General features: G+C 40.5%; 2 protein-coding genes across 3 annotated transcripts in view; both read left to right on the top strand.

Annotated features, from left to right (window-relative positions):
- The window catches only part of LOC306884555 (protein yippee-like 5), a 13734-nt gene extending 5254 nt beyond the window's left edge, over positions 1 to 8480 (top strand). The window contains exons 2-4 of one of the 2 annotated variants that reach the window (XR_013785451.1): positions 2686 to 2843; positions 5029 to 5384; positions 8187 to 8480. Coding sequence is in view for 1 of the 2 variants with exons in the window: in XM_079440515.1 (XP_079296641.1) it covers positions 2703 to 2843; positions 5029 to 5253 (366 nt within the window). In the remaining variant the exon portion in view is untranslated. Of the gene's footprint in view, positions 1 to 2685; positions 2844 to 5028; positions 7041 to 8186 lie in introns of those variants that run through there. The other variant, XM_079440515.1, reaches the window with a different exon arrangement.
- A 1094-nt stretch (positions 8481 to 9574) lies between these two features.
- Positions 9575 to 12500, top strand: part of LOC306884554 (calcium/manganese antiporter SLC30A10-like) — a 4617-nt gene continuing 1691 nt past the window's right edge. The window contains exons 1-3 of the mRNA XM_079440514.1: positions 9575 to 10211; positions 11276 to 11326; positions 11446 to 11685. Coding sequence (XP_079296640.1) covers positions 9713 to 10211; positions 11276 to 11326; positions 11446 to 11685 — 790 coding nt within the window. The 5' untranslated portion in view covers positions 9575 to 9712. The remainder of the gene's footprint in view (positions 10212 to 11275; positions 11327 to 11445; positions 11686 to 12500) is intronic.

Genomic DNA, 12500 nt, shown 5'->3' with positions numbered 1-12500 from the left:
TTCTGATGGGGTGTCTATTTTGAATAATTTTGTTGGTATGGCATGTGTCTCTCTCTCTGTGTGTGTGCGTGTGTGTGTGTGTCTCTCTGTGTGTGTGTGTGTGTGTGTGTGTGTGTGTGTGTGTGTGTGTGTCTCTCTGTGTGTGTGTGTGTGTGTGTGTGTCTCTCTGTGTGTGTGTGTGTGTGTGTGTGTGTGTGTGTGTGTGTGTGTGTGTGTGTGTGTGTCTCTCTCTGTGTGTGTGTGTGTGTGTGTGTGTGTGTCTCTCTCTCTCTCTCTGTGTGTGTGTGTGTCTCTCTGTGTGTGTGTGTGTGTGTGTGTGTGTGTCTCTCTCTCTCTCTGTGTGTGTGTCTCTGTGTGTGTGTGTGTGTGTGTGTGTGTGTGTCTCTCTCTCTCTCTCTGTGTGTGTGTCTCTGTGTGTGTGTGTGTCTCTCTCTCTCTGTGTGTTTGTGTGTGTGTGTGTGTGTCTCTCTCTCTGTGTGTGTGTGTGTGTGTGTGTGTCTCTCTCTCTCTGTGTGTGTGTCTCTGTGTGTGTGTGTGTGTGTGTGTTGTCATTGTGATGCTGCGTGACATAAACAGACACAAAAAAAAACAGCCTTCAGCTTGACGCGCTTCATTTATGATCACATTATTTGTTGTTTTCCTTCTTTTCTCTGGTGAGGTCATTAGCTTCTGTCCTGAATGAATGAGAACTGGGACTGTATTCCTAAAGATTCTAAGAATCCTCTCAGAGAGCTCCTAATTTAGCTTTATTTCTAACTAGGAGTCTTAGCTTAAAAGTGATTCAGGACCAATCTGAGAGCAACTCTGAGTGAGAAAAAGATAAAAACTTTTATCTTAGTGAGAAGGCGAGGCTGATCCCGTTGCTAGCTATGACACAGTATTTTGACGACTGTGATTGGTTGGATGTCCAAGAAGGAAATAAGAGCACTTTTAAGAGTAGGGTTTATTATAAGCCTTCACTTTGAAATTACAGGCGTAATTTTTCTGTTCTCTCTCTCTCTCTCTCTCTCTCACACACACTACATATGTGTGTATATGTATATTCTTTATTTTTCATTTACCATGCTGTCATACTTAACGTATTTTATAAGAAATGAACAGCGACATAATAAGTGCTGTAACAGACCCAAATCATCACTGCCGCATAGTTGCATTTTCCCAGTTGCCAAATATGTTAATGTAGTGATTACGTCCATTTCTATGGCATTTCAGCGCGGTGTCGGAGATGTTAGCATGTCTTTAATAAGATCGGAAACATGATCCCTGCACGATCTAATGTGTAGCGTCTTATTAACTCACTGTCATCATTGTGTGCAACACATTTCTTCTCCCTCTTCATGTTTCGTCCATTTTCTCCGCTGCTAAAGAAACTCTTAAGCTCCTTAAAAGTCCTCGTCCGTACTCCTAACAATTTTGGACCATAAGACCTCTTTTAAGGGTTAAGATGCTTTCTGGATTACTTTTTTCTTTACTAGGATCTTTAATTTTAAGAGGAAACACCCACATTTCTAAGAATTGTGTTACTAGGAGCAGCTCTCAGCATGTTTTCATGAACACGGGCCCTGATCCAGAGCTGCTGATGTTCCTCCGTCAGGGTTCCCGAGAGTCTCCATTCGCCTTTTCACAAATTAAGGCCTTAAATCAAGGCAGAAAGTCAAAGTCGTAGCATTAAAGGTTACATATAGAGCCAAAATGATGTTCTTCCTCAAAAAAAAGATCTGTCAATGGTGAAAGAAAACTAGTTTCCCTTTGAATTAAGTTTATTTTTCTGAGGCCAATGACATATTTGCTCTTGTTTTAATCATAAACTTGCTTCATTTTGATCAGTTTCTCATAAAACAAGATGTATTTACCGTCATTGAACATCTCCAGTAAATGTGTCTTGATTTAACAATCTTCAGACATTTAAAACTGGAAGGACATAAATACTGAGGAAGAAGTGTTTGTGATCAGAAGGAAAAGTAATAGTTATTTCAGTGTATTTTTGTATGAAGTAAATCATTTTTAAATCGATAGGTTTCAAATATAAGATTTAAGTTTAGAGACTGTATTATATTGGATTCCATTTATTCGCTTCTTTACTTGCTCTTAAAGAGTTTTAGATTGTCCTGCAGAAGCGCGGCTCATGTGCTTTCCATCCAGTGAGCTGAAGAGAACCAAATCATCATCATTCACTTGTGCTAAATATCACGAAGAAAAAGTGTATTAGCTGCAGCAGCAGAAGGCACTGTATATGATAATGTTTGTATGCAATAAATCCCGAGCTTCAGAGCGCGCAGACGAAACGCAGTCATGTTCTCTTACTTTCAGAGTCTGTGCTGTTGAACACTGTTCTGGGAGTTAATTATAACGAAGCACTTTGACCAGACTTTGCTCAAGCATTTTAGAACGACAAAACTAGCATTTCAGACGCTGTGCAATCTGTCTGATTAGTTCAGTTTTATGCTTAGTCACATGTCTTTTTAATGTGCATTAAGGAATTTATTCGATAAAAGTGTTTCCATCGTAGTTTGTGCATGTTTTCTTACCATATAAGAAATTTATCCTACATAAGTTTGTGCATTTTTGAATTTGTGCATCTTGTCGTTTCCATCGTTTCATTATTTATTTTTTAATGCAATATCCCAAAATGCGCATAAAAGTAGGATGATGGGAACAGTGACGCTGCATCTCTGGCTCTCACAGGTGTGTTTGTGTGGATCATGGGCCGGATCTTCTTGGATCACATCGGCGGGACGCGCCTCTTCTCCTGCGCCAACTGCGACACCATCCTGACCAACCGCTCCGAGCTGATCTCCACGCGCTTCACCGGCGCCACCGGACGCGCTTTCCTCTTCAACAAGGCACGCCAGCCATATACAGCGCCTGAGATCATATCGTTATTGTGGTTATTTGACATTATCCGGTATTTTGTAAAAACTGTTCAAAACACCTTGCTAACAATTCTTGCTTCACAGAACATTATTTTTTATGGTTTGTTTTTGGTTAGCCAGGAAAGTTCTTAACGGAAATAGAACGTTAGTTTTTGGTTTGTAGAACGTTATTCTAACGTTCCCAGAACATTAGCATCATATTACAAGTTAAAACTTGTTTTGATATCACTTCTGTATTTTAGTAAATACTGCATTAAACGTATTTCTGGGCTCTGCATAGGTCATCTGCAACATTTTCATTGGAAAGATAGTTTTACAGGGTTTTAAAAATTAACCTAAAACTAACTGTTGTTCACTATAAATTATTATTTATTTTTTTAGGTTATTTTAAAAATAACCACCCTGCAACGTTCTGAGAATGTTATTTTATGGTTGCAAAAAAAAAAAACTAAAAAAGAATGTTGCCCTAACGTTAGTATTTGTTTCCCAAAAAATAACCGAACGGCAACCAAAAACTAACGTTAGGGCAACGTTCTGTGTTTGCTGGGTACAGAGTGCACACATTAGAGCGATGAGCATTCAGAGTGTGTTTTCACTGCACGATTCAGTCTAATAAAATACATTTACAATCATCTCAATTCAAGATATCGGCGCAGAAAATGTATATTTATATATACTAACCGTAACCCAGCATGATTACAAATGTGATATTGATATTACATAACAGTTCAATAAACAAGAATTAATATTAAGAGACTTACATTTTAGACACCAATCTTCCTGTTTTTGCAACAGAAATAATTCCAAGCACAGCTACAGCAGTGTTCTGTGTCTCTGAGGAACATGATGGTGATTCGTTCCTGAATGAATCAACTGTTTAAATGATTCGGTTCAATCGCAGTGAATCACTTATTAACAGTGACTCGCTGCCACCTGCTGGAGGTTAATTTCACATTTAAAGTTATTTAAATAATTTCAAATATCAGTATTCAATGTTTTGTTTAATCAAAACAGTATTTCTGCATGTGTAATTGCAGGTTAAATGCATTCCTGTCCTGAATTAAACGGTGTGTAAATGCATCTAAACAGCTTCTGTTTCCTCTGCGTTGCTAAGATGAATTTTGTTGATCCTGATTTCCAAAATGTCTTATTATTCTAATTCACTGATTAAATGCAGGAATTTGACTCAAAAGATGCACACTTTTAGAAAAATTGGCTTTACGAAGGTAAAAATGCCCACTAAAGGGCATTATGTACATGTATAAATATTCATAATGCCCTATAGCATTATGTACAGTGGGGGAAAAGTTTTTGATCCCCTGCTGATTTTGTACGTTTACTGACAAAGAAATGATCAGTCTATAATTTTAATGGTAGGTTTATCTGAACAGTGAGACAGAACAACAACAACAACAACAACAAAAAAAGTTATAAATTAATGTGTCGTGACGTATTGTCAAGTATGGTGACAATATGGTGTTTAGTGGACAATATGGACAGTATGGTGACCCATACTCGAAATTGGTGCTCTGCGTTTAACCCATCCAAGTGCACACACACAGCAGTGAACACACATACACACACACACACACACCGTGAACACACACACAGCAGTGAACACACACCCGGAGCAGTGGGCAGCATTTATGCTGCGGCGCCCGGGGAGCAGTTGGGGGTTCGGTGCCTTGCTCAAGGGCACCTCAGTCGTGGTATTGAGGGTGGAGAGAGCGCTGGACATTCACTCCCCCCACCTACAATCCCTGCCGGCCAGAGACTCGAACCCACAACCTTTGGATTACGAGTCCAACTCTCTAACCATTAGGCCACGACTTCCCCCAAACACACATTATTTAAACAAAAACTTTTATTTTGGATGTGATTTAATAGTTTGACAGCACTAGTCAAATTAAATGAGCACTTGTTGGAAAATATTAATTTGTATCACTGCGGTGAACTGCACACAAAATATGAATAATATAAAAAAAAAAAAGAAAAAAAAAAAAAAGTAGGAGTCAGCTGTACACAGTTCTGAAGATATCAGCAAAATAACACTCAGAAAATATGGAGATTTTTTTGTCAATATCTCACACCCCTATGAGCGACTGGCCGTGGCTAGCACTGATGCTAACGCTAACGTGCGTGTGATGTGTTCCAGGTGGTGAACCTGCAGTACAGCGAGGTGCAGGACCGCGTGATGCTGACCGGCAGACACATGGTGCGAGACGTCAGCTGCAAGAACTGCAACAGCAAGCTGGGCTGGATCTACGAGTTCGCCACCGAGGACAGCCAGCGCTATAAAGAGGGCCGCGTGATCCTGGAGCGAGCGCTAGTGCGCGAGAGCGAGGGCTTCGAGGAGCACGTCCCTTCAGATGCGTCCTGAGGACCAGTGCTCTCCCTGACTCTCAGATGTTTGTTAGGTCAAACCCTGATCTCAACTCTATAGATTCACCAGTAAACATGCACAGAGCTTCAGAGGCACAATCTCTTCTGTAATTGGCTAAAACAAACGCGGTACGTAATGACCAGACCATCTGCTCACGAAGGGATGGCCGTTCAGATTATTTGACAGAAATGCATGTTCATGGCTTCTTTTCCAGTGTTTTCACATCTTTCCTCAGTAAGTATGGAGTTCTGTTTGTGCCAAAACTGCTTTGTCTGCTTGTGTTTGTGTTCATGCTTTAGAAGTGTGTGCTCTCAGTGAACGTTCTGTACTGATATCATATAAACAAACAGAACTGGCTCAATAATGAGTTTCTCACTATTTTTCTAAAACTCTGAATATTATGACAATATAGATGATTACTATAGAAGCCCGTTTCCACCACTGAATACAAAAGGTTATTGCGACTTTTAATCTCACAATTCTGACTTTTTTCACAGAATTGCATGATATAAACTGCAATTGCAAGTTATAAAGTCAGAATTATGATTTATTGACTCACAATTGCGAGTTTATAGTCCAATTTTGGGGGGGGGGGCTATGTTCTCAGAATTATGACTATAACTCGCAATTCTGACTTTATTTCTCAAAAGTGCGAGTCTATCTCTCACAATTATGACTCTTTAACTCGCAATTGCAGTTTATATCATGCAATTCTGAGAAAAATGGTCAATTGTGAGAAAGTCGTAATTACCTTTCTTATTTTGTATTCAGTGGCGGAAATGGGCTTCCATATGACTATAGATTGATTAATGTAAAAAATAATTAATGCATCTGGAAGTTTGAGAACTCTTATTGGGAACATTCTGTTTGTTTATCTGGATGTTTGTAAAATATTACAGAATGTAAAGCATAGCACTGAAGAAACATCAGAAAGAGCAATGTTATGTACGATCCAGTCGGGACTTTTGGCACAAATGTAACTCCATACATGCAGAAGATCTTGTGTTAGTATTAGTGTTGTTGGAATAACATCTCCACCTTCAGCGGGAAACCAGGGTTAATGAATGCACCGGATGACGGATCACTACTGAAATGATGTAGATTTCTCCGCAAATTCTCTGTTTGTGTCCTTAAAGGTTGAGGACAATTGTAAAGTGTTATCATCCTTTAATAACTCATCTATTTCTGCATCGGTGGTTTCTCTACACTCATGTGACCAAACAGGTTCAGGATTTCAGGCCGAAGAGATCTGAAGGTCTTTCTGGTTGAGCAGGCTTTTAGCAGAAGTTTAGGATGAGCTGCATTCACTCGATCTGCGATCTGTAGTCAAACGCATGAGAAAACATCCAGCCCGTATTCGATCACAGCTGCTTCAAACACAATCACACGACTCTGCTGTATTTCTACACGGTTAGAAATGACCTTCCTTTGTTCTGTGGCGGTGATCTGAAGTGTGTTATTCACTGATTCTCGTGTTCTTCAAGACTTTGTGGGTTCGTTGGGTCTCTAAATCTCCTCAGTTCTGCTGAAGTTAAGCTCAGCATGTTGAACTTTATTGTACTGTTACTCTGAGCCAATTCCTCACATGCTTCTGATCGTTTCTGTTCGGTGTTTGTTTGCTTCTGAAGAACCAGCAAGAGCGTTTCTGCCTCTCTCTATCTGTCCTTTGATTAAAGCCGCTTCTGTTCATTATTGTATTCCAAAGCTCAGTTGTGTATTTAACATGAGGTTCATTGTGTTATATTTGATGTCTGACTTGAAGAATAAATCATTTCCTAAAGTGGAATTTTTCTTCCTTCCCAGTATTTCAAGAAATCAGTCACACTTTACCATAAGGTCCCATTTGTTAACAGTAGAACTAACATTAAAAACACTTCAGAAGTATTCATTCATTTTAATGTTAATTTCTGTGCATTTATTAATACCTGATTAAAGCTGTATTTATTAATATTATATGTGTCCCTGCAGCACAAAAGCAGTCATGAGCAGCACAGGTATATTTATAGCAATAACCAACAATACATTGTATGGATCAAAATTATACATTTCTCTTTTATGACAAAAATCATTAGGATATTAAGATCATGTTCCATGAAGATATTTAGTAAATTTCCTACCGTAAATATGTCAAAACTTCATTTTTGATTAGTAATATGCATTGCTAAGAACTTCATTTGAACAACTTTTGTAAGAGCCATTGTCTCCTGTAATTCTGTTGTAGACCACTGGGTGGAGTGGGCCTTATTGAGGATATAAGCAGGTAAAGAGTAAGAAAGTCAGGCGTGTAATTAGAGGGAAGCACAACATTTTTTGAGCGTGTTTGAATGTAAATATGTGAAGGCATCCGATAGGATTTTATGTGCATTGTGCAGAGGAACTTTGAGTTAAGATGACCTGTACGAGCTGTGTGATGAATAAATCTGATAAAGCAGTAGTATTTGGAGGATGATTTTACATTTTTGGATCTCACGCGTCAGAAACCACCCTACAACACCTCAAGTGACAAAATGGCTATTTATGTCACTATAACTTTAAAGGAGATTTTCTCAATATTTAGATTTTTTTGCTCCCTCAGATTCCAGATTTTCAAATAGTTGTATCTCAGACAAATATTGTTCTTTGTTATAGATTATTTATTCAGCTAATGAATAAATCTCAATTTCAAAAAAATGTATCCTTAAGTGGTTTTGTGCTCCAGGGTCACATTTAATACAGCTGAGCTGACATGAGCTAGCAATGAACAATTGTATTTTTATTAACTAACAAAGATTTGTAAATACTGTAACAGATGTATCGCTCATTGGTGAATGCATGGGGTTTTGTCACGACCGAAGCTCAGTGTTGGTGTTTTGTGCTCCAGCAGATGGGTGTTGATCTGTCATCATCATCACGGTCACACTGATCATCTTCTGTGTTTGCTCTCACTACAGGTGACCGACGGGTTTCATCTTACATTCACTGTCATTCAAGCCCTGCGCACGTACACCAGAACAAACCTGGTTTCTGCTGATCAGCACACAAACATGCAGCACAACACGGATTGAGTGAAAACTACAAAACCAACCTGCACTGCTCTGCTCTGCTCCATATCATGTCTCTTCTGTCAGACCAGAGGAAAGAACACATCTGAAATGCACTTTAAGTGTTTGTTTTATTGCACTTTATCTATTTGCATCAGAAGATTTCTATCTCAATCCATATCATTAAAGTGTTTTACATTCAGCAAACTCTACGGTTTTATTCCTCTGAAGGTTTGTTCACATTTCATTCCTGAAGACATGGTGAAAATGTGTTTGTTTTCTGTCTGCTAACAGTATTTTCTGATTGCTTAAAAGAGAAATCCCAAAAATCCCTTCTGGAACAACCTTTAATTCTCATGTCGACAAAATCATTGTTTTAAACCTGGCTTTAGTTCATGTTCAGATTTATATAATTAGTGCATGTTTAATTAGAAAATGCCTTATTTGCATATTGAAACAGAACTTTTCGGAAATCCTGTAATGCATGTTATTTATTGCACTCACTTTATATGAAGTGTCCTTAACAACAATGTACTTGCATTTAAATTAATAATTTGAAATGCACTTATTTTGTACGTTTTTACATTGTACTTGGTAATATGCATTGCTAAGAACTTCATTTGAACAACTTTAAAGGAGATTTTCTCAATATTTAGATTTTTTTGCTCCCTCAGATTCCAGATTTTCTAATAGTTGTATCTCAGACAAATATTGTCCGATCCTAACAAACCATACATCAATGGAAAGATTATTTATTCAGTAATGCCTTATAATAAAGGTAATGACTGGTTTTGTGCTCCAGGATCACACATAAAATGAGACCCATTTATTCATTTTTTTAATTGCATTTATTTTACTTACCATTCTTAATGTAATTAACCAACTGGAGAATAGTAGTGATATTAGTTATCTATCTTCAGTTGTTTTGATCACCTGTGGTGTGCTGCTTTAAGCACATCCTCCTCTGGGTTTTGATTTTCCAGCAGCACCAAACCAACCAAAAACACGAGTGATGTAAAAGAAAGTGCTTGCACAGTTTTAATTTCTCAGTTGTTTGAGGGCACGGGGAGAAACAAATCTTGAGAATCAGAAGGTTAATTAGCTGATGTTTCTGATGCGAGATGATCTTATCCAGCGCGTGCGTGCCAAAGACTGTTTCATGTATGACAGCGTTTACAGCGCGCAGTGGATAAATAACCCCACCGACCTGCATGGAACTAACTAACCCAGTCAGCAGAAAAAAACCAGCTGGATGAGTGTTCAAAGGTGACAATGACAAGAATCCGCTGAGCAGACGCGCGCAGAATCGCTGGAGACGCGGCGCGTCATCATCATCAGCGCGTGGAAAAGTGCCAACTCATCGCCAACGTGAGACAGACAGACAGGTGAACATCAGCGAGACCTCCGCGCATCTCCCGCATCGCACGCACGCGATCATGGGGCGCTACAGCGGCAAGACGTGCCGCCTGATCCTGATGCTGGTCATCACCGTCATCTTCTTCGTGGCGGAGATCGTGGCGGGGTACATGGGCAACTCCATCGCGCTGGTGTCGGACTCCTTCAACATGCTGTCGGACATTCTATCGCTGTGCGTCGGGCTGACGGCGGCGCGTGTGTCGCGGCGCGCCGGCTCGGGGCGCTTCACGTACGGCATGGGCCGCGCGGAGGTGGTGGGCGCGCTGGCCAACGCCGTGTTCCTCGCCGCGCTCTGCTTCTCCGTGTCCATGGAGTCGCTCAAGAGGCTCGCCATGCCGCAGGCCATCGATGACCCGCCGCTGGTGCTGATCGTGGGCTCGCTGGGGCTCGCGGTGAACGTGCTCGGGCTGCTGATCTTCCAGGACTGCAGCGGCTGCCGGTGCGCGACGCGGCGGAACGACGCCCCTGTGCCGCGCAGCGAGGATGAGGAGGAGGACGCGGCGGCGGAGGAAGAAACAGGTGCTGATCCTAACGCTTCGTGTTTGTTTTGACAGCGCTTCATCTGCTGTGTGCAAACATCTGATAAACGCCTTTAAAAAGTTAGTTTGACATTCATTCTAAATCTAAGCAAGACTGTCTTTAACATCTGACAGCAAGGTTTCTGCGGGTCTTAACTTTTCACAAATTAAGGGCTTTCAAGGTCTTAAATCAGAGCAGAAAGTCATGAAGTCATGGCATTAAATGCACTGCAAAAAATAAACAAATCTCTTCCTCAGTATTTCTGTCTTGTTTTCCAGTACAAATAACTAAACATGCCGAAAATCAAGATTCATTCACTGGAGATGCGAGAATGAAGATATGAAGCCTTGTTTTCTGACAAATTGATCAAAATGAAGTGAGTTTATGATTGAAGCAGGAACAAACATCTGCCAATGAGGAATGAAAACTTATTTTCCCTTTGAATTAAGATGATAGATCTGGTCTTAATCAGTTTGATAAATTTCTAATAAAGCAAGATTTATTGTGAATATCAAGTAAGTGCATCTTGATGTAAGAATCTTTAGACAGTTGCTCTGGAAAACTAGACAAAAGTGCTGATGAAGAGCAGCGCGAGCAGAAGTTACAGTAAAAGTTATTTCAGTATATTTTTTGTAAAATGAATTCAAAGTAATGGAGATCTGTTGGAAGTTGTTTAAGACTGTATTGACACATTGTGTTCCATTTGATTTATTCCTCAGATTGTCTTTACTTGGCCTTAAAAAGTCTTAAATTGACCTTCAAACCTGCAGAAACCCTGTGAAAGGAAAAAGCAAATGCTCTAAAAATGATGTCTTCCAGATGAAAACACGTATGTTGAATAGCCGTCTGTGCGATGTACGTGTTGTATCTGGGACAGATCTGCATGCATTATTAAAGTGCAGTATTGTGTGGCCTCTGACTGTGTGCTTGTACTTTGGTCATATAATCTGAATAATCTGCTGGAGAACAGCACTCAGTGACTCAGCACAACACTGATGTTTGAGCCTCAGACAGAGCTGGATCTTTAGCACTGCACTCCACACTTGTGCTTTCTCCATCCACAGACCTGCAGCAGAAGAAGGCTGGGAGCGACGGGCCTCCTCTGAACATCCGGGGTGAGCGAGTGAGCCGCTGTGCTTCAGTGTTCATCAGCAGGGACTCTCAGCAGAGTTTTGAGCATGTCTCTCTCTCCCTCTCTCTCCCGGTGTGTTAATGCATGTCTCTCTCTCCACAGGCGTGCTGCTGCATGTGCTAAATGACGCACTGGGCTCAGTGGTGGTGGTGGTGGCCTCGGCTCTGTTCTACGTGTGGCCCCTGGCCCCTGAGAGCCCATGTAACTGGCAGTGTTATGTGGACCCCAGTCTGACACTGGTCATGGTGGTCATCATCATGACATCAGCTGCTCCTCTGGTCAAAGAAACGGCTGGGATCCTGCTGCAGATGAGTCCCGCCGACCTGCCGCTCTCCGCCGTCTGTGAGTTCATATTCACGTCTCTATTCACGATATAAATGCATCCCAGTATTTATACACTATTCTGTGAGGTTTTTTAGTATAGATTGTGCAATCAGTATGTTCACACTGGACGATAAACGAAGCGTAGAATATTGGACACTCATGCATTCGACCGTCGCAGCTTTAATTACTGGAGTACTGCTGCTTTAGGACACAGAGTAGTGCAGTGTGTCGTTTGGGACGCAGCTTGCATTCTCTTTTGCACACGCTGTATAAACACAGTCTGCTTCACCACATTAACACGAAGGGCCGTTCACAACAAGCATGATATTATTAGCATGCAGACCGATGTTTGTTAATGTAACTACACTGCAGTTTTGTCATCTGTTGCTTTAAAGGCACAACACTGTAAAAACGTGTTAAAAGAATCATGGTGCAACATTGAGCAGATCTCAATTTAACGCTGCAGTCAACACTTTTCATTTCCATTTTATTTGTGACAGCCATAATGGATTTAGTTTAACTGTACAGCAGCATTTTTTTGTTAGTTTCTACAAGCGCAAACCGAGGATAGTGTGGATATTACATCATTGATAGGCCACAATGACCAGGGACGAGACATTACTTAAAACTGGAATTTCTCTGGATTTACAAGTCCTTGGGAACTTTTGGGATAACGGAAGTGCATAACTGCATGAAATATATCACACTGTGCAGGTGGCTTTTGGATATTTTATTATGAAAATCCACCATATTGTGCTTTTAAATGCTCATGCTCTTTAAGCAGGATGGATTCTGATTGGCTGTCGAGGTTTTATCATTCAGCAGCTGGAATA

The sequence above is a fragment of the Barbus barbus genome (genome assembly GCF_936440315.1).
Source record: "Barbus barbus genome assembly, chromosome: 18".
Classification (NCBI taxonomy): domain Eukaryota; kingdom Metazoa; phylum Chordata; class Actinopteri; order Cypriniformes; family Cyprinidae; genus Barbus; species Barbus barbus.
This window is presented reverse-complemented; position numbering and strand designations above follow the sequence as displayed.